The 22,993-nt window shown below is 43.9% G+C and overlaps 1 protein-coding gene across 12 annotated transcripts in view; it reads left to right on the top strand.

The window, feature by feature from the left end:
• The window catches only part of LOC115660055 (uncharacterized oxidoreductase YjhC-like), an 86,791-nt gene that overhangs the window by 40,006 nt on the left and 23,792 nt on the right, over positions 1-22,993 (top strand). For all 12 annotated transcript variants that reach the window (XR_004002717.1, XR_004002720.1, XR_004002721.1 and 9 more), the window contains 4 exons: positions 3,805-3,861; positions 12,799-12,929; positions 15,231-15,285; positions 18,961-19,053. Coding sequence is in view for 5 of the 12 variants with exons in the window: in XM_030581077.1 (XP_030436937.1) it covers positions 3,805-3,861; positions 12,799-12,929; positions 15,231-15,285; positions 18,961-19,053 (336 nt within the window). In the remaining 7 variants the exon portion in view is untranslated. The remainder of the gene's footprint in view (positions 1-3,804; positions 3,862-12,798; positions 12,930-15,230; positions 15,286-18,960; positions 19,054-22,993) is intronic.

A 22,993-nucleotide genomic window follows, 5' to 3' on the forward strand; every position in this document is an offset into this window, starting at 1 on the left:
GTAACCCATTCCAGTGCTTCACCGCCCTCCTAGTGAAATAGTGTTTCCTAATATCCAGCCTAGACCTCCCCCACTGCAGCTTGAGACGATTGCTCCTTGTTCTGTCTTCTGCCACCACTGAGAACAGCCGAGCTCCATCCTCTTTGGAACCCCACTTCAGGTAGCTGAAGACTGGTATCAAATCCCTCCCTCACTCTTCTCTTTTGCAGACTAAACAAGCCCAGTTCCCTCAGCCTCTCCTCATAAGTAATGTGCCCCAGCTCCCAGTCATTTTTGTTCCCCTCCTCTGGACTCTCTCCAATTTGTCCTCATCATTTCTGTAGTGAGGGGCCCAAAACTGGATGCAGTACTCCAGATGTGGCCTCACCAGTGCCGAATAGAGGGGAATAATCATTTCCCTTGATCTGCTGGCAGTGCTCCTACTAATGCAGCCCAGTATGCCGTTATCAGTTCTCCCAGTCATTGCAAACCCAGCCATTGCAAACCCATCTATCGATGTTTCTAATGATCGTATTCCCTATTACCTGTCTCTTCCTAATAACTGGGGTTTCCTCCCCCAGAGAGGTATCCTCTGTGTAAGAGGATACCATGACATCATCTGGAAGGAGGGTCCCAACTATGGCATCTTTCATCTCTGCTCCAGTTTGATATTCTCCATCCCTGAGACTTTCATCCCCCTCAACAGCACAGAGGCTATCAGACCAGGGGTGGGACCATTCTACTGTGTCCCGGAAAGTCTCATCTATGTACCTTTCTGTCTCCCGTAGCTCCTCCAGTTCAGCCACCCTGGTCTCCAAACCTGTACACAGTCTCTGAAGGCTACGAGATCCTTGCACTGAATGTACACATACCACAGGGCAGGTAATCATACATGCTGCATTGAGTGCAATAAACTGGATAGCCCCCACTCTGTTGTTGGTCTTCTGCCTGCATTCTCTTTTTACTCCTGCAGCTCTTTCCTCTGTTGTTTTGTTTTTATCAGGGTTTTCTTATTGCCTTAAAGAATGTTAAGTGTATCTAGCCTCCGCCACACACTCCCCCTCTAAACTCCCTCGCAAATCTTCCCTGGTGGCTGCTTGTGTTCGCTAGCTCCTCTGGTCACTTAGGAAGGGGTTCCTTAAACTCCTGGTCTCCCTGAGTAGACTTGCCCCCTGTTTCAGGGTTGGTGGGTGCATACGTCCACACCTTCGCAGACATTATGCAAGCACCAAGGACTCTGCCTCTGATGCCATCTTTGGCTCCACAGTACTTTCATCTGTAACTAACCTAACTCCAAAGTCTCAGCCCTCCAAGGGGGGCACTGCTCAGGAATCACCTACTGTGGAACACCCATAGGGACACGACTCGAAGAAGAAGTTACCTTGTGCAGTAACAATGGTTCTTCGAGATGTGTGTCTCTGTGGGTGCTTCATTACCCACCTCCTTTCCTCTACTTTGCAGTTTTTGCTATGACTCTGCGCAGGGCCGGTGCAAGGAAGTTTCGCGCCCTAGGCGAAACTTCCACCTTGCACCCCCCCCAGCCCTGCAGCAGCTCCCCGCCCCCCCCCCCCCCCGAAGTGTGCCGCCTGCCCCTGTGGCAGCTCCCCACCCCATGGCCTGAGGAGCCCTGCGGTACCTCCTCACCCCAGCTCACCTCTGCTCCGCATCCTCTCCAAGCAGGACTTCGCAGTGGAACCCCTGGGCTGGCAGCTACCGGCAGCAGCTGTGCTGACCCAGGGGACCTCCCTGGGTTGCCAGCGGCGCGCCAGGGCAGCCCACAGGATTTCGGGGGCCTGGGGTCTTCAGTGGCAGGGGGGCCCCGCTTTGGCGGTAATTCGGCGGCGGGGGGCCCTTCTGCTCTGGGACCTGCCACCGAAGTGCCCCTGAGTCCCACCACGAGGTTCCTCCACCGCCGAATTGCCACCGAAGTGGGACCAGCTGCCAAAGTGCAGCCGGGTCTTCAGCTGTAATTCTGTGGCGGAGGGCCCCCGCCGCAGGTCTCCGGAGCACTTCAGCGACTGGTCCGAGAGTGGAAGGGCCCCCCGCCACCGAATTACCACCAAAGACTGGGCTGCATGTCGGCAGCGGATCCCGCTTTGGCGGTAATTCACTGGTGGGGGGTCCTTCTGCCCTGGAGCGGAAGGACCCCCCCCGCCAGCGAGGACCGGGAGCAGAAGAAGCTCCAGGGGCCGGGCCCCGCGAGAGTTTTCCGAGGCTCCTGGAGCGAGTGAAGGACCCCACTCCAGGGGCCTCGAAAAACGCTCGTGGGGGCCCCTGCGGGGCCTGGGGCAAATTGCACCCCTTGCCCCCCTCTCTGGGCGGCCCTGCTGGCGCGCTGACCTAGAGGAAGCCCTGGGCTGCCGGCAATGGTGCCCTGACCTGGGGAACCCCCTGGGCTGCCGGCTCCCGCGGCGGTGCCCTGACCGGGGGACCCCCTGGGCTGCCGGCTGCCGCGGCAGCGCCTCAACCCAGGGGGGCCCCTGGCCTGCCGGTTGTCCCGGCGGTGCGCGCTGACCCAGGGACCGGGTCAGTGCGCCTGCGCGGCAGCCGGCAGCCCGGGGTTTCCCTGGGCCAGGGGATCCCCTGGGCTGCCGGCTGCTGCGGCAGCGCCCTGACCCAGGGGGCCCCTGGCCTGCCGGCTGCCGCAGCGGTGCGCACTGACCCAGGGTCAGTGCGCCTCTGCGGCAGCCGGCATCCCGGGGTTTCCCTGGGCCAGGGGACCCCCTGGGCTGCCGGCTGCCGCGGCGGCACCCTGACTCAGGGGACACCCTGGGCTGTGGGCTGCCGCGGCGGCGCCCTGACCCGGGGGACACCCTGGGCTGCCAGCTGCTGCCGGCAGCTCATACTCCCTCTTTGTCCCAGCAGCAGCTGCCGGTCAACCATTTAGAAAAAAATTTGGAGGCGCTTTTTGGCGCCCCCAAATCTCGGTGCCCTAGGCAACTGCCTAGTTTGCCTAAATGGTTGCACCGGCCCTGACTCTGCGGGCCCAACAGGTTCTGCTACGATAAGTCTCCGATCAGCAGCGCAGGGGGGCACACATACTCCTGCAGTGGGACACCCTCAGGGACACACATCTCGAAGAACCATCGTTACTGCACAAGGTGAGTAAATTCTCTTTTTCCCAGTTGAGTCAATTGCTTATTTGAGGTTTGGCTCTCCCCCTTCTTTATACCTCAGATGAAGTTTCTCTTCCCTGCTGGGGAGTAGCCACACTGTCTCTCCCCTACTCCTCCCATTAGCTTGATAGCTTTGTTTGTCTGACTTGTAAATGACTTCTCATTGTCTTTCAAAGTACTTTGGAAAACCTTCTATGGGTCATCTTATCACTTCAAAAGTTTTTCTTCTCCTGCTGATGATAGCTCATCTCACCTTTTCATGTTCTCTGTATGTATAAATATCTCCTGTCTGTGTGTTCCATTCTATGCATCCGAAGAAGTGAGCTGTAGCTCACGAAGCTCATGCTGAAATAAATTTGTTAGTCTCTAAGGTGCCACAAGTACTCCTGTTCTTTTTGCAGATACAGACTAACACGGCTGCTACTCTGAAACCTGTCTAGTGGAGAAATCACACTCCTTTGTTTGTGGGGGGTAACTTCTGTTTGACTGGAAACCCACTTTAAGAATGTGGTGTGGCTGAAAAAAGATCCTGACATTTGTGAGTTCTATTGCTAGATCGTGAGTGAGACTTAATTTTACTCAGAAATCGCGACTCATGCAATAAATTCACAAGAGTTGCCGTGTCTATTTGTGGTATCAGCAAGAGGCTTTGTGTGCCTGAGTAGGCAGAGCAAACTGAGTTATGTTTCCTCACTGTCTGTTTATATAGGAGCTACTAGATGCTGGAGCAATTGGAGACATCTGCCACATACAGCATCTGGAGCCCGTAAGTATGTGTGTCATGGTATTGTCCGAGCTTAGTTATACATATTAATCAGTGCCTTAGTAGTAAGTAATACTTCCACATATATGCTCTTCGGCATCTTCTCAAGTGTGCTAGAAGCAACTAACTAAGTGTTGAATGTTCCTTTCCTTTCTTTGTTACAAAATTGAATTAGTTAAATAGGATTTGAGACAACAGACTTTTTTATTTTACTGTTTTTCAAGTCTTGTGTATTTTTTATATTCTTTATTAATCATCTGTTGCGAACATAAAACTAGAACTATTCCTTTTTAAATGCTTTAGAAAACAAATTGCTTAATCCTCTTGTTGCCAAAATTCGGGGGTAAATTATTGGAGAACTGCTGATTTCACGTCCATGGCCGTTGTAATGAGAAGCACCCTAAACAAATGTTTTGTTTTGAACTTTCTGCTGACTGTGATCCAGTTTTAGAAGTGTACGTGTGTGGGCGAGGGAGAATCTCGCATATTTTGTCCCATCTTGTGGCAAATTTGATTGTCTTCTCTCCTCCTCCTCACCCCCCTGCTACCCCATATGAATCTAGCTCCTTCTCATGTATCTACTTGCTTGTACACCAACAGCATCTATTGAAGCAGCAGGAATGGGCAATCTCTGGAAATAGTTTGTGGTAACTTCTGATCAGAGCAATGAGAAGGTGCTGAGACCATTGTTTTGTGTGGGCGTTACCAACGTGGTGTTTTAAGTTTGCAGCAAAACGTTGGATTTTTATTTCTAAAGTTGAAATCAGAAGAAATTTACTGTCAGATCATCACTGTTTAAAGTTAGTGAAAACTTAAAAATTCAAGCACTGAAATGAAATGTTATTTAAATGTCAGTAATGGTTTTTGCCCTACCATTTCAGTTCTGGTTTAATATGTAAGAAACTAAGGTGGCTTACAAATTCCAAGCAGGCAAACATTGTCTTTGTTCACTATTCCTTTTTCGGAGAAATACTTCAGTGTCCAAGAACAGTGGATAAATGACACTATATACTTTTCACACTTTACCTTGAGCAAAATTAAAGTCACATAAATTGTGTCCCCAGCTAAAGGCATTTTTAATAAACTGGCAGGAATCAGGTGTTTTGAAAAGCAGATTTTTCCTATGATTTTTTTACTTTAATAACACTCAGGAAATTAGCCTCCCTTTTTTCAGTGAGAAGGATTTTAGATATTCAACAAATTCTGCTGTGACACTTAGCCAAACGAATCTGGATTGGATCATTCACAAGGAAGATGCCAAAATATTTGTTTATACTTAAGCAGATTGGGAGGGACTATGATTTTTGTTTTGTTTCCTGGAACTCCATTTTTGGAGTTTATAGGAAGTATAAGTTGTTACCGTCTGGCCCAAAACCCCTTTGTGTGGACAGCAGTCTGAGTGGATCTGTATACTAGCTCTCATGTGTTTCCAAGCCTATTGGGTCTGGGTAGAGTCTCATCACCATTTCTGGGTCTGGGTCCTTAGGACACACTCCAAGACTTAGACCTCTTTGTGCCTTTCCTTGGGACATGGGGCACTGCTGCCCTAGACCTCAAAATCTGTGTCTGAGACCTCCTGAGCCTCACAGATGCTTACTCATGCTCCACTGAGGTTGTGGATACTCTGGGCTTCTAATTTAAGCCCTGTGCGGACAAAGGAAAGCGAGGAACACAGGTTTAGCAAAGGAATTTCTTAACCACAGAAACTCCACTCTTGAAAGAATTCAAGAGTTATAGATCTTTTAAAACAAGAAAAGTCCTGAGCCTCCCCATCTCACCCCTTTTAGGAGTGGGAAATTTTTCAGCATTGTCGGCAAGGCAGAGTCTCTCCTATCCTCTTTCTCCTGCAAGTCCCCCTTGACTTTGGTGATATTTGACCCCTGCTTAGAGTAGTTCTAGTCTCTGTCTTCCTGCCCTGTGCTTACCTGGAATGTGCTAGCTCCCATTCCCCTGTCATTCTTGTCCTCCCCATAGGCCACTATGTAGAAAAAAAACATTGTTCCATGGGGATGGACCAGCAGTTGGGAGACATTCAACTCTGATCGCTCCAAACTGCCGTCTTGATGGCTTCTTAGTAATAGTTCTTCGGTGAGGCATTAAGCCACTTCCCTGGGCAGGCCAGCTATCTGGAAAGCAATTCAATAGGTACTTGCCTCGAGCAAGTTTAGATACATCTCAGCGCACAGTACAAAATGGAGTCCGTATGATGACCACAGCCCACTTCTGTCACTGAAGTATAATGAAGAAGTTAGTGAAATGTGTGTGACATTTCAGATGGAAATATTGTTGATACAATTGAATGTATTTTGCTAAATTTTCCCTTTTTACCACAAACGTGTTACTAAGAAAAAATTGAAAATAATATAATTTTCAAACTATCTGATATATATAAGTGGTTGAAATCTTCATTAGTTACAGGATCAGCCGTCTTTAATTGTGTTTTCTGTATGTTAAGATTATGCAATATACAAATTTCAAACATGTTTTTGGAGGATGCACCAAGGTGATGTTTTTCTAGCTGAAATGAATTTGATATCTTCATTCAAGTTTCTTGTAGACAGGGGTCCACATTATAGAAGACAACCATGGTTAGCATTAATCGGTAATTTTGATAGTCTCATAGGGAAGCCAGGGATTGAAAGCCATGGACACCTGAGTCCCTAAAGTTACTCCTGCCAGCAGGGCCGGCCTTAGGATTTATGGTGCCCTAGGCGAGATTATTAAACTGGTGCCCCTGTGCCTGATCTGCTCTTAGCAACACAAAGATAAGCTTACAGTATTGGAAAACTTGCCAAATTCATGTTATTAAAACCAGTTTAACTTAATTAAGCACACTGTAATGCTGATGGACTAGCACTAAAGAAGCAGCACTATAGAAAAAATTCTGATATGACAGAATGATGCAAATAATATATTTTTTTTAATTTATCAAAATTTTATTGGAAATTTATATGAAGAGGTATTGAAACAAGATTTGTTTTTAATTAAAAGCAATCTTTCTGGCTTTTTTGGCTGCAAAATCAGTAATAATGTCATCGTATGACAAAGACAAAGTCGTGTCTTGTTTGATTGCAAGAATAGCAAGACAAGGTAAGCGTTCCTGACTCATTGTAGAGTGGAGATAGTTTTTAATGAGCTTTAGTTTTGAGAAACTCCATTCTCCTGATGCTACTGTTACAGAATTGTCAGTAGAATACGAGTGGCAATGTACACATTAGGATATATGTCAACAAGTTTGCGGTTATGAATGAACTGTACAATGTCCATCACCGATTTTGCATGTGGCAACATTGATGACAATGTATTCAATTCTTCGTACAGTTCAAGTCCATTTAAATCAAAACTATCACCGTGCTTCAGGAGGCTCTCTAGGTTCTTGCACTTCGTCATTAGTTGCTCTTGTTTTCCTATTTCGTTGAATTTAGTTATGTCATACAAAAATCCAAACTGTTCATGGTGTACTTGCAAGGTATTAAACCTTTCATCAACAGCAGATACTGCTTTATCCATCACAACATTAAAAAATTCAACCTCAAATTTCTTTTCTGGATCGTCTATGGGCTCATCTGCTCCTTCATATTCCATTTGTCGTTTTTTCCTTGAAACTCGTGTCACATTCGCACATGGAAATTTTGGTTCTACACCGAGTGCCTGTGAATCTCTCTTGCTGTAACCTGTGCTTCTTTGAATCCATGTTCTCTGTATTTCACTAAAAAGTCTTGTGTGTTGTTTAGTAAGGTAAGTGTTGAATCAAGCTGCATCATTGGACTCTGCATTATTTTGCGTACACTTGAGATTTTAACAAGAATGTCATACCAGATTACGACAGATGTTAGAAACTTGAAGCTGGATATTTCAGAGGCCAATGACTGTGCTTCACTTTTAGCTTTTGGTTCTCTGGCTTCTTCTGAAATAGCAACCAATGCTTCATAAACTTCCTCAGATTGATATCTCAACGTTTTTACACTTTCTACTCTGCTTTCCCAGCGTGTCTCAGATAGAGGCTTAACGGTAATACCGTTGACATGTGCTTTGAATATTTGCCATCGTTGAGTGGAAGCTGAAAGAGCACGTAAATGCGTTGCAGCAAACCAAAAAAAGATATAGCTTCTACAGAAGACTTGGCCATATCACACAATATCAAATTAAGGCTGTGACATGCACATGGAACAAAAAAGGCTCGTGGATTTTCTCTCAGCAGTCTAGCTTGCACGCCAGAAATGCATCCTTTCATATTGGCGCCATTATCATAGCCTTGTCTTCGAATGTTCATTATGGATAATCCCATTTGTTTTAGTTCATCAAGGAGAGTTTGAAGAAGTCCAAAACCTATAGTGTTTTGCACTTCTAAAAATGTGATAAACAATTCCTTAACTGTAATCTGTGCTGAATCACTAATGTCGACAAATCGCACTATTAATGACATCTGTTCTTGAAGACTTATGTCCGGTGTGCAATCTAGAATTACGGCAAAATATTTTGCCAAAGTAACCAATGAAGCAATTTTGTCTCTCACTTTATTACTCATTAGCATGATCAGCTCATTTTGAATTCTTGGTCCCAAATAGTGGTCATGTATTTCATTTTCAGTTACTCTTCGGAGATGTTCACTCATCACTGTGTCAAATTTTCCCAGCAGTTGTACAAGGCCCAAAAAATTTCCATTTTGGGGCTGGAATAATTTCTCAACGCTTCCTCTAAAAGCAAGATTGTTTGTTGATAGATATTCAACAATAGATAATATACGTTCAAGAACACGACGCCAATGCTGCTTTTCTGACTCCAGCAATCTTTGATTTTGGGCATCAAGAGTCGTCTGATTTTTTAACCTTACACTCAGCTCACACCATTTGTGCATACTTTCAGTGTGGTATTGTGCCTTTTCATGTTGTGGTAATATGTGGCTAAGATTTTTCCAATCATTAATACCTATGGTTGCTATCTTAAAATTGCAACTATTGAAAATTTTGCATAGGAAACAAAATACAGCATCCTTGCATTTAGAGTACACAAGCCACTGTCTGTTGACAATTTCACCATTGGAAAGTCTTTTGTAGTAATTGTTTTTTGTGAATTTCCTACCTCTGATGTCTTTAGGATATTCAAGACCTTTTATTCCCACAGGGCCTTTCTCAAGTATAATGGCACGGTACTCGTTGTTTAAAGATTGCGGCCATGTGCCAATGTCATCTATATCCCATGCTAGTACAGTTTCAACTGTTTTAATTTCTTGTTTTGTGTCTGCATCTGTTTCAAATGATTGTTCTGTGTGTTCTTGCATTTCTTGAGCTTCATCTGCATAAAAATTTTCTTGGGAAGTTACATGATGATCTTGATCAACTTCGTTGTTTTCATGATGTACAAACTTAAGTATAGAACCCTTCTGTGCTTCTACAGCTAATCCTATTTCATTTTTCCGTTTTCTTTTTTGTGACTCAGAAGGTTGTTTTTGATAGGACATAACCTATAAGGGTGTTTTTTAAAGAAATAACTGTTTAAATTATTGTTATTATCAGAAATATTATTTAATATAGCTAATATAGGATAGCTGTGAGCCTGTGAACTTGAGCTAGTGTGAAGACTGAGACACAGTAGAGTTGGAAACCCATGTCATTTTTACAAAGCCACTTTTTAGTTTTAAATGTATAATGAGCATCAGTCTTAACGTTAGTTACAACTCTATATCAACTTTATACTGTAAACAGATCAATGGCATTATCCAGTTTAATAAGCTGGGTTTCCAAACAGTGAGAAAATATAACCCTAGTTTTACTCCTAGGTAAAGCACAAAGTGACCAAAATGAAGTCAGCACAGAATCATCTCATCTAGATTAAGGTAGCACAGAAATGTTACAGAAGTCCTGTTGTGCCTTATTTTTGTTTGGAAAGACATTAGCAATAGCAGCACATTCACATGATAAAATACATGATAAATCACTGCCTCTAAAGTTCCATCAAAAACTGACATTTTCACAACTCTAGCATGATCTGCTGTACAGATTCTTCACAAAGAAGTGTCCCTGGCCTTTTAAACTCATATTAACTATGTATTTACTTTATGAAAGTTGGAGAAAACATTGTGAAAACGTAAAACATTGGCTGCCCAACTTCTGGGCTGGCAAAAGTTATACTGACTCACAGGGAAAAAAAAAAGCAGGAGAATCTTAGTACAGCATATGGTCACTCTATACCAGGGGTCGGCAACCTTTCAGAAGTGGTGTGCCAAGTTCACTGTAATTTAAGGTTTCTCGTGCCAGTAATACATTTTAATGTTTGTAGAAGGTTTCTCTCTATGTCTATATTATATAAATGAACTATTGTTATTATCTGAGGTCTTGGCCACCGGTCCTGCTCAGGCCACTGCCAGCTGAGTAAATGAAACCCCAAACCGGCAGCGGGCTAAGTGGGGCTGGTGGCTGGAACCCTAGACAATGATCCCAAGCCCTGCTTAGCCCGCTGCTGGTCTGGGGTTCTGACCATCAACTCCTGCCAGCCAGGATCCCGGACGCCAACCCCCCCTCAGCCCGCTACCAGCCTGGGATTCTGCTCACCCAGGCTGGCAGGAGGCAGAGTGGGGCTGGCGGCTGAGCTCCTGACTGGCAAGGGGCTGGCAGCCGGAACCCCGGAGTAGCAGTAGGCTGAGTGCTGCTGGCACCCCAGACTTGCAGCAGACTGAGCCACTCAACCCCCCGCCGGCCCTGCTCAGCCCGCCACCAGCCCACTCAGCCCGCCACCAGCCCACTCAGCCCGCTGCCGGCTGAGTGAATGGAACCCCAGGCTGACAGCAGGTTGAGTGGTTCAGCTGGCCTGCTCAGCCTACTGCCAGCCTGGGGTTCCTTGGGGGTCCCCAGGCCAGCAGCAGGTGCTGAGTGGGGCCGATGGCTGGTATCCCAGCTGGCAATATGGCAGCAGCCGGAACCCGAGAGCAGTGATGGGCTGAGCCGCTCAGCCTGCTGCTGCATACCATCAAAAATCAGCTCACCTGCCACCTTTGACAGGTGTGCCGTAGGTTGCCGACCCCTGCTTTATACACTAGTAAGGAGATTAGCATATTACAGTTGTTGGAGGGCTCTTATCAGGAGTAACAGGCTATAGGAAAGTCAGTCAACATTTTTTGTTTCTCTGATGAAAACTGGCCCACTCCCTGCCTCAAACCAAACCTGTCCCTAATAATTGTCAACAACTTAATTTTCTGTTTTTGGCTAAGATGTTGATTTAAAAAAAAAATATATTGAAATTGGATTCAGGATTGTTAGCAAGAATTTTTGGTAAACAAAGTTGTTAAATGACAATCTAAATGGCAACACAGTACTGCTTTCATGCTTGGCTAACCCCCCAGCCTGCTGGTCCAACAGCTGCAGTAGAGTAGGAGATAGGTGGAAAACTGCAGGACCCCAAAATCCACCTCTTGGGGTGCAGAGTGGCAACAGCAGCAGCAAACCTTCAGGTCCAATCACATGCCAATGGGCACCACCATCAGCCTTACGGACCATGGTGAAGTTAGCACAGCATCTGATCTCAGGGACGGGGCACCCATGGAGCCACAGCAGCTCATCCTGCCATGTGCAGCTCCCCCCGGATGAGATGGATCGCTGGCAGCTGCCAGCCCGGGGGAGAGGCGCTCCCCAGCTAGGGTGGCCAGATCCAGATGTCCTGATTTTATAGGGCCAGTCCCAATATTTGGGGCTTTGTCTTATATAGGCATCAATTACCCCCACTTAGAGTGACCAGACAGAAAGTGTGTAAAATCAGGACAGGGATGGGTGGGGGTGGGAAGGTAAAAGGAGCCTATATAAGAAAAAGACCCCAAAATTGGGACTGGCCCTATAAAATAGGGATATCTGATCACTGTACCCCAATCCCCTATCCCGATTTTTCACACATCTGGCTAACCCCAGCCAAGCCCTGTCTGACATTCCAATCCTGGCTGCCTGTCGAGGAAGTGAGTTACTTTTACTTTCATTTCTCAGCAGGCAGGCAGCCAGCCTCCCCTCCCCCCACCTATCCCCCAGCACCTCACCCAACCCAGCCCTGACGGAGGGGAGGGAGGAGAGAGAGAGGGGGGCTCCTGGGGAGGAGGGAGAAAGGAGGGGGTGCTCCGTGGGTGGGGGGGAGAAGAATGGATGTTATGGGGGATAACAAAGGATACTGGTTCCAGAGCCACAGAGCCTGCCTCACTTCACCTCAGCCAGGGGGAAAGAGTCACACTCACAGGTGATCTCCTTCCCCAACTCCCACCCCCGCCCCTTCCCAGAGACCCCAGCAGCCAATCCCATTCCTCAGACTGCTGCATTCAGCTCTCTCTAGGACCCAGCAGCCCTGCTTCTACACTGTCTGGGCTGCCTGGAGAGTGGTGCCCCCAGGCAGAGTGAGGCCCTACGCGGCTGCCTATTCTGCCTATGCTTAAGGACGGCCCTGCCTGCCAGGTCAAGAGTAAGAAACACTTGTAGGGCACAGGGCGAGGTAAGCATGCACTGCTGCTTCTCTTGCTGTACCTGTTCCTTGTAAGAAGACCTCAGTGAGGGTATGGCTACCCTCCGAAACTTCAAAGCGCTGCCGCAGGAGCATTGCCGCGGCAGCACTTTGAAGTGCGAGTGTGATCGCAGCGCCAGCGCTGGCAGAGAGCTCTCCCAGTGCTGCACGTACTCCACATCCCCGTGGGGATTAGCTTGCAGCACTGGGAGCCGGGCTCCCAGCGCTGGGGCACTGTTTACACTGGCGCTTTGCAGCGCTCAGGGAGGTGTTTTTTCACACTCCTGAGCGAGAAAGTTGCAGCGCTGTAAAGCGCCAGTGTAGCCACAGCCTGAGTCTGTCAATCTAGCACCTTCTTAGTTGTCAAGCCCCTTCTCCTTCCAGACTTGGGATTATTAATTGTTTTAAACTATAAATTACTTGTATCTATTCACTTCATTAATTACTGTTTATTTCTTGTAAGCATAGGTTGGATTCTGGCATTTTGCCCACTCGTTTGTGAGAGGAAATTGGAGGAATGAAGCAGAAAGTACATTTTCGTTGTTAGCCAAATCCTGCCATGACATCGACCTCATTAATTTTTGGATGGGTGATAAAAGGTTTACAGCATCTTTTTTATCATATTTGTTCTAAGAATAAACATGTGCAAACACTAATAAGGGGTGTTATATTTACACGTTTTATGTAACTTTCCCCTTCCGAGAGATGAAGGCCGTGTCTATGCTACAGATGTTTTGCCAGTGTAGTTACATTGTAGATGCAGCTTATGATCACAGAAGGAGTTTTTTCTGTCAGACCGGTAGCACCACTCCTCCAAACAACATTACTTATGTCGTCAGAAGAACTCTTCTGTCAGTATAACTGCATCTGCATTGAAGGTTTGCTGACATAGCTGTGCCGACAAAACTTTGTAGTGTAAACCTAGCCAGAGTAAGCTCTTTTCTCTTCTGTGTGTAATTGACCATCACCCTCCTAGAGAACAAGAAGCCTGAACCTTCTTCTAAATGTAGATCTCCTGCAGTGATACAAAAAAATGATAGATTAAATTACACTGATTTAAATATTGGTGTTCATATTATTTAAAGGGAAATGCTTGTAGTTGTTGTTACATCCTGGCAGGCAGAATAAACCAAAGGCAGTAATCAGATTGTGGGAGAAAGTATTTATCTAGGGACATGTATGTCTCCATCACTAGTATCTGAATGCACTGCAAATATTAATAAATTTATCCTTACAATGCCCTTGTGAGGTAGGTTGGTTTTTTTTGTTTGTTTGTTTTAAAATATCCATTTTATAGATTTTGAACTGAGACAAGTCTGTGACTTTTCCAAGGTCACACAGTGAGTCTGTGACAGAGCTGGGAGCTCAGCCCAGATCTCCTGAGTCCAACACTAGTACCGTGGCCACAGGTCATTCTTCCTCTCCTGAAACTTAGTATTCCAAGAATCACAGATCACAGACTATTAGGGTTAGAAGGGACCTCAGGAGGTCATCTAGTCCAACCCCCTGCTCCAAGCAGGACCATCCCCAGATTTTTATCCCAGTTCCCTTAATGACCCCCTCAGGGATTGAACTCACAACCCTGGGTTTAGTAGGCCAATGCTCAAACCCCTGAGCTATCCCTCCAAAATCACCAACCTAGGCAAATTAGCTAACTAAATCATTATAGCTTCACTGGTAAGTTTAGTTGCAAGTTGGATGTAAAACTTGTCTTTATCAGAAAAGGATGAAATTGGAATAAGAATGGCCCTGGGTCTGGGACTCGCTGAGTCTACTTCTGAACCAGTGCATAAGGGCCCCAGTTCAGCAAAGCACATAAACATATCTTAAATGGGACTGAAGGACATGCGTAAGTACTTTGTTGGACACCACAGTGACAGTTTCAAGGTGTGATAATTTTACTAATCTCCAAGGCTAGAAATATTCCTTGGAAGGTCAGCGTGCGGAAAGCTAGGCACTTCCATTTCTCAAGGACATACATTGTTTTTCTATTCTGACAGATTGAGATTTCAGATCATAATACCTTAATTTTATTACTCCCCTTTTATTTTTGTAAAATACTTAATTTCTGTAACATTTATCTAAAACCACTAGAATTAGCCAAGTTGGATTACATCTTTTAAGTGTTCAGATAGTCTCAGTTACTGCTATGCACCTCCTGTTGAAGTCATTTATCTTCACTGGTCTCAAACAGTCTGTGAAATACCAGTTTCTAAAAATCATGCCAGAATTGAAGTGGATGAGGGAGGAAAAGATGAGAATCAGAATGACGTGATTTTTACTGTTTGATAGCTCCTCACCTCTCAGAACATCTAGTGGGACCAGCGCTAACCCTTTCAGGACCAGTAAATATTATCCAGCACTCATCCTGCACTAGAGGTCATAAAGAAATTGTGATTCTTGACTTAAAAGTATAAACATAGAGATGTTGTTGTATTTTGTATTCTCAGACGCATTTTAGTATAGAATTAAAGACATATTTTTTCCAGTTCTTCAAAGGCAGCCCAGACAGTTATTGTTTGTAAATTCTTATAACAGAAACTGGAGACAAGAGAAAAAAATCAGAGCTCTTCTGACATCATTCTCTTGACCAGGACCTTGCTCAGTTAGAGATTTCCTGAGTAGTAAAATTATTCCCAATACTAAGACATGTCATCAGAAAAAAATCTTAGTGAAAACAGTTGTGCCACTAGTGCAACAGAACGCCAGCAATGAATTGGTGTTGAAGGACTCTGAATATCTAAAAGCCTGATCTAGGTTGGACTGAAATTACTGGAAACCTTTCTGTAGACTTTGGTGTGCGTTGGATCAAGCCCAAAATGAACGGTTACGAAAATGATCATTTTACACTTTTATGTTGATATGTGTGTTTAATTATGAAAATGTCTGTTTTATTTCAGGTGCTTAAAGGTGTCATCTTTTGGCAGTCTTTCTCATTTTACTAATGAGCATAAGGTTTGTATAAATACTCCTGTATAAAGGAATACTCAGCGCCTCTAGCCTTTTTTCAGCAGAGCATTTAAGCATGTGCTTAAGTCACATAAGCACATGCTGTAAATTAAGCTCATACTTCTTTGCTACATTGGGGCCTATATTATCATTTAATCTCCATTTTATTTTATTTTATTTCCAGGAAGTATGTGACCATTTTAAACATACCTGTTGTTACCAGTAGTTTTCCTGCTAAAAATGTGCACTTTGAAGTATGTAGGGAAAATAACATAAACATTCCAGGAAATTCCTTGTTTTATGTTAAAAGAAACCTAATCTTTACAGTAGCCAATGTCCTGAAGCCCTAGTGAAATAACTCAGTAGTGTAGAGAGACTAAAATGAAATAGCCCAAGCAGAAATTGCTTATGCTGTTTATTTAATTTTTTTTTAATCTCATTACTTCTAAAGACACACTTTGCTAGCTCATCCTGGCTTTCCCTTTATGCCTTCCATTCTCTTTAGCACCTTCCACGCTATAAAATTGTTCCAAACCACTTTCAGTATCTAGCTCTACTTCAGATTTGGATTTTTATTTGTGTCATTAGGACTACTTATGTGAGTAAAATTACTCATGCACATACATTTTTACCAGATTGGGCCGCCAGTTTGTAGAATATTCAGATTCACAGTTTGGGACCTTGGATTTTTTTAAAATGGAAAAACTATTGACTTTCTAATGTTAATGTAAAACATCTATTCATTGCAAGCTAACTTTTAAAATAATAAATATTCAGCTAAATAATCTGAATTTGTTTTAAAAAATTGTTAGGACAAAAAAGTTTGTCTGGATAGATATTCATTCCTAACAATCATGCTTCATGTCATGATCAGTTTATAAAAATGCAAAGGGTCTGTAAACATAACAGTCTAGTTGTCTGTTTGGATTCACCAAAAAGGAAACGCAGAACATAAAAACTACTGTTGCAGTTTTGCTTACAAAACACTTACATTCAAAAATCAACCAACCAAAAACAGCCCTAAACCCAATATGAAGCTAACAAGATGTGCCTGCCATCATCCAGGTCACTTTTCTTGTGTGGTGTATCCCTTCCCGCTATCCTGCATATGTTCAGTTTGTTTGCAAAGTACAAGCTCGCTGGGGCTTGAGACGTGTTTTAGCAGATTTTGGGCACTACCACAATACAAAGAATAAGCAGTAAAATAATTTAAGGATCCACCAGCAACATTAATTTAAGCATCTTATAAATTGTGTGTCTTTTCCTATACATATTGTTACTTAAACTGTAACATGAATCTCGTGTGGGTAATATCAACACTTGGCATTTCTAAGGTGCCTATAATTGTGGGTATCTAAACACCATTGTTGAGTTACATGTTTAACCAGACGAGTAGGACTAGAGATGAGCAATGAGGCTGAATTATTGTGGCTGGCGGAGCCTTTGCATTTTCCAGATCTTGACTTTTTGTAATTGTAATTGTGCAGCCTGGGTGTTTCATTAGCTTAGCCATTTGCACTTACTTTCTTTTACTTTGTTTTTTAAGTGGAGGATGGGGAAAATGCCTGTATTTAAAGTGTTAGCATTTAAATTGTCCCAGTTAGAACTTGATGGTCACACCATGCTGAGGCAATTGTTGAAGTGGGGTGAGTTCACATTTTTGCTGATTCTTGTAATTGGCTGGTGACAGTTTTTTGCAAGGCTGGGTTAAAAGAGCACCTACATGTTGTTTTTATTGTGATGGTGTTTTAGGTGATGGGACCAGGCTGGGCAGAAACTCTGTTACTACTTCATTCGTGGAAATTGTAACCTCAGCAGTTACAGCTTCCCACGTGAGACCAGCTTTCCACGTGCCTGTAAGGCTGGGGCAATGAGATTGTGGATTGTGGTGGTAAAAAACCTTTGACTCTAACAGAAATATTATGCCAGGTCTACATCACAAAGTTTTGTCAGCATAGCGATGCTCATTCATTTTTGGGCAGAGATCAAAGGTTTCAACGCGAAAGGTGAATCCTTGGAAGACTGTGAACATGTGAAATGGGGATAAAATTAAAATTGTGTTCCAACTTTAACTACAGTGACTTTCTGCATGAGATCTTATTTAGTACTGTTAGCATATATGGATCTCGCTGCGTGGTGACAGCGGCTACCTGCAGCACCTTGGGCTCAACTGGATGGCTACAAACCACGTTTTCTTGGGAGCTGATGAATAAGGCTGTGAGTCTGCCACAGAGGTCATGGAGATCACGGATTCCGTGACTTTCCGTGGCCTCCATGACTTCTGCAGTGGCTGGTGTAAGTTGTAATTTGTAGGAGTTTCATTTGAACAACCTGTGTTTTTAAATGATTGATGTAGATACCTTTATTCCTAATGGAGAAATAATAGGTAGCACTTTACATCTTCATAGCTCCTTCATAAATATTGTTAAATCAAGCCTCCCAACAATCCCTCTTTTAGAAATGTGGAAACTGCGGTGCAAAGAAGTTATTTGACTTGTTCAAACTGCCAGTCACTCACAAAGCTGAATGCTGTAGGGTGCATATTAACAATGACTAGTGCTAACATCAGGTTATCTTGATAGTTTTAATAATACAGTAAACATTGTTTTATCTGGCACTTCACCAGCCAGAAAGCTGGGGCCGGCAGGGGGTGGAGTGTGGGAGGGTGTGCAGAGCACAGGCTGTTTGAGGGAATTTGGGAACGGAAGGAGGCTTAGGGCCTGGGAGAGGGTGTGGGGTGTCCGATCCAGGGGCTGTTCACCTCAGGCAACTCCTCGCAAGCAGTGACCTGTCCTGGCTGCTCTTAGGCGGAAGTGCGGCAGGTGGCTCTGCACACGGTCTCCGCCCGCATGTGCTGCCCCCACAGCTCCCATTGGATGTGGTTCCTGGCCAATGGGAGCTGCAGAGCCAGCGCTCGGGGCTGGGTGGGGGCAGTGCACAGAGCTGCCTGCTGCGCCTCCACTTAGGAGCAGCTGGGACAGGTTGGTGCTTGCAGAGAGCCACTCAAGGTAAGCGCCCCCCCAGATCCAGCACCCTGAGCCCCCTCCTGCACCCAAAGTCCCTCCCAGAGCCTGCACCCCGCATCCCCTCCTGCACCCCAATCCCCAGCTCCAGCCCCAGCCCCACCGCCCGCACCCAAACTCCCTTTCTCTTAGTTAACTGGCATTTTTCACTTACTGGCACCCCCCATTCCCCCAACATACCGGATAAAACAGCTTGTACTGGAATAAGTACTTGTATAGTGTCTTTCCTCCAAGGATATCAAATCCCCTTACATTTGTTAGTTATACTCCTTACAACACAGTATTAGGTTGGCAGTATTATCCCTGTTTTGGCCCCGAATCAGCAAAGCACTTAAGCAGGTGACTAACTTTAAGCAGTAAGTAGTTTCATGACTACTTTACAGATTGAAAACTGAGAAACTGGATGTGTCTAGTTCAAAATCACACACTGCGTGAGTGTAAGAGGTGGTGTTTGGAAGGCGGTTTTGTGTTCCAAACACAGGACTGTGTTGCCTCCTTACCATGAAGAAAGAGGAAGGTTACTGGAAGAACAGGGGGATCTGGTTTGAGTTCTCTCTGTTAAAATGTTGCAAGAAGTGTCTTTCTGTGGATGAAAATAGATGAGTAAAATTAATAAATAATAAACCGTAAATAATGAACCATTGTAAATTTGTTTTAGCCCAAAGGAGCTGCCAGTCGGTGCTTAGACTGTTCAGTCGAACAAACCTGTCCATATTCAGCCAAGAAGATTTATCTGCACCATGCAGAGAAGGTGAGTGCAGTACTGTTTTCAAGCAACATATCTTCCAAATATTGACTACATTGATCTCAAAATGTGTTCAGTTTCCAAGCGAAAGGAACTCATCTTTTGGTTTTCACAAGATCTTGGTGTGACGGGTTGGATCACAGAACCCCCCTGGGAGCTGCCACCTGATGTGCCAAGACTACTTCTGCCCCAGCTTTCCCTGCCAGCTCAGGACTCCAGCACCCTGTCTTGCTGAGCCAGACACTCCAGTCTGCTCCAACACAGACCCAGGGTCTGAATTACCTGCCCCAAAGCTGCAGGCTTCACTGAAAGCAGCTAAGAGAAGTGCTCTTGTCTTTAGCACCAAGATGCCCAGCTCCCAATGGGGTTTAAACCCAAATAAATCTGTTTTATCCTGTATAAAGCTTATGCAGGGTAAACTCATAAATTGTTCACCCTTGTAGCGGTGTGCTTCGAATACAAAAATGATACATGCATACAAAGAGGATTAATAGATTCTATAGCTCATAACCTTTACAGAGGTATGTTACATGGCATATGTAGTATAAACCACATTCTAGTTATGTTATATATACACATTCATGTGCATATTTCCATAAAGCCTTATGGGAGGTACCATCACACTTGGAACATAAAAATAACTGTATAACATCAAACCACTGTGTCATCAAGGATAATATCTTGCTTCTGGTGGCCAACACTTGATATTTTGAAAGAAACAAGAAGCCAAAACAAACCTAAGCTGTTTGCTCAGTGTTCAAGATGGGAAGATGATTTTTTTCTGACTCCAACTTCATATAAAAGTGAATTTTAAAAGGTTTTATAAATAAATTGGATCAAAAATGAAATCAATGAAAAGTTAGGAGGGAGCTTCAGTAATAGAGTTTAAGGCCAAATGGACCATTGTGATCATCTCGTCTGACTCATAACACGGGGCATAGGACTTGCCTAAATTAATTTCTGATTCAAGTCCAGTAGCTGTTGTTCAACTAGAGTAAATCCTTTATCAGAACAGCCAATCTTGATTAAAAATTTCTAGTAATGGAGAATCCACCACAACCCTTTGTGCATTATTACAGTGAGTACCTTCACTGTTAAAAAAATTACACCTTATTTCTAATCAGAATTTGCCTAGCTTCAACTCCTAGCTGTTGGAAGATGGAGAAGGCTGAAATACTCAACCATTAGATTTCAGCCTTCAACAGAAAGGAAGCTGGAGATTAATTTATGTTATTGAGGATCTTAGAAAATCGGGAAACAGCATGACTAGGAAGCAGATAAGAGAATACTTGGCTTCCGTAACTCAACAGGGCCAGATTAAACTCATAAGAGGGTCTTAGAGTGGTCGCAGACACTGTATTAAACCTACTCTTAAACTTTTAGAGAAGTCAAGACATTAGAGGATCAGGGAAGGTAGTGTGTGATACCTGTATTTTACAACTGGGGGAAAAGAGACTAAAGTGTTCCAACCTGTGTGCCTACATTTAAGATGCTAAATGTAAATTTAGAAGCATGTGAATAGAAATGGCCTGATTTTTTTTTCCAGAAGTGCTATGCAAACCCAATTTCCACTGAAGTCACTGGGAGTAGCAGATGCTTTTTTTCTCAATACATTCCTGTACTAATGTAGGGGGATGGCTGAGTTTATCTAAGAGGCACATCTCTTTACAGGGACACAGAAGTATGAAAGTGAGGAATTGGTATGGTGGGTTGCCCCCGCTTTGGGGTGCCACCCAGGGCCGGATTAAGGTTATGAGGGGCCTAAGGCTAATGGGAAGGAAGGGCCTACATATGAATTACATATTGCAAAAACAATTATGAAGTCATCAAACATTTATCTACATAATTTTACATAAACAAATATGTAAATATGTAACAAGTTTATTCTATTCTCACTACACTCAATTCTTCAAACACATTTTTTTCTAGCTTTAGCTTTGGCCAAGTCATTAATGATGTCACCATAATTCAAAGACCTGAGGATTTCATTCTCAGTGCTCAAGAGGGACAAAGCACTGAGATGCTCTTGAGTCATGGTGGATCCGAGGACATTTTTGACCCTTGTTAGAAGAGAGAATGAACATTCTCCCCTACAGTTAGGGATCGTTAGTGACAAATGCAGCCGTAATGCAGTTTCAACATTTGGGAAACATTCTGTCACTGGATTCAGTGATAACTCGGTACATCCAAATAGATTTGCTTTTGTCATCTTTTCTCTCTATATCTGAGAGTGTGATGTGAATTCAACAAATTGAAGAAATTCTTTAGTAAAATCTACTGGAAGATCGTGTGGGTACATCTGACACAGACATTTGATACCTTCACTGACTTTGGAACTTGAAATGTTAGGTGAAAAATTTTTCAGTATTCTACAGGTTTTGTCAATACTTTCGTAAGCCTTGAGCCGATGTTCTAACGCACTCTTCAGTTTGGCGATGATTATGATGAAGATATTAACTGTGAAGGCCTCCTTGTCACTGAATGAGTGGGCAGTTGCATCGTCGCATGTCTTCTGTCTTTTGCGGTGTTTGGCTGACTTATATTCATGGTTAGCAGTCTTTGCAGCCCCCTGAATTTCATAATCAAAACTATTCCACATTTCTTGAAGAACAGTTCCAAGACTCCTGATTAGGTTTACAGCACTGGAAGGGTCAATTTGAGCACTTTGCAAGCTTAGACTGCACTTGCTGAATGGCTGAAGTACATCATTCCAGCCCTCACACAAAATACCAGTTTCCAAAGTGTGCATTACATCCTTCAGGATCTAAACATCTTTTCTTGTTGCTGATTTTTGAGATTCATCATCCTTGATGCTCTCTAGCACTTCAAGGACGTTGGGGTATCCCAGAACAACTGCATTCACAGCTTCAGCTTTGGCACTCCACTGTGTCCTTGAGAGTGATTGTAGCACTGGGCATCCCTCTGGTAGTGAATCTCTAAGAATCATCCAATGACTGGTTGATGCAGAGAAAAAATTGTAGAATTCTTGAACAAATCCAAAAAAAGAAATTGCTTCAACACAATAATCCACGGCAGACTGGCCAACAAGATGGAGTGAGTGTACAGCACATTGTATGGAATCCACCAAAGAATTGCACTCTTTTATCTTTGCCTGCATCCCTGAATATTTGCCATTCATATTACTTGAATTTTCAGAGCTTTGGCCACGACAAAGGCTGATGTCAATCCCATTTTCGGTGAGGAAATTGAGTAGGTACGAGGCAAGTTTCTCCCCTGTGTGGCTGGTGATGTTTATGAGGGTCATGAAACACTCAGCTGGTCTGCTGGGTAGCACGTAATGCAAGATGACAGTCAGCTGATCTACATGTGACACATCCAGTGTTGAGTCGACGGACAGTGAAAAATATCCCACATCTTTGATCTCATCTACAATGGCTGATAGCATCTTCTTCACCAGCAGTGCAATGAATTCATCACAAATAGTCTTTGATAGATATGATGTATCGCCTTTTCCGCGATTTGTGCGTTCATTGATGTGCTGAGCTAAGAAAGGGTGAAACTTAATGATTAGCTCTAGAACGCCAAGATAATTGCCATTGTGTTTCAATCCAACAGTCTCTTCTGAGCCATGGAATGGCAGACCACGCTCAGCAAAAAAATCTATGGTTTCAACTACTTGCCTGAGAACATTTTTCCAGTAAGCACTATCTTCCAAAACTGGTTTTCCATTTGGGTATCAATTCTACCACTAACTTTCTTTCGGGCATGTTAGCTGCTAACTGACGATGTATGCTGCTCACACATTGCACGATTGGTAATGTATGCGGTATTCTTCCAATCACTGAAGCCTTCACAGAACATTCCCCACTTTTTGGTATCAGAAAACAGGTGGCAGTAAAAAACAGTTCACTTTCTACTTAGAAGGTGAATGGATGAGCCATTCTTGCTTGCCAATATGTTAGGCTTCACATACTCAAACACTGAT

Source organism: Gopherus evgoodei, chromosome 11, assembly GCF_007399415.2.
Source record: "Gopherus evgoodei ecotype Sinaloan lineage chromosome 11, rGopEvg1_v1.p, whole genome shotgun sequence".
NCBI classification, from domain to species: Eukaryota; Metazoa; Chordata; order Testudines; family Testudinidae; genus Gopherus; species Gopherus evgoodei.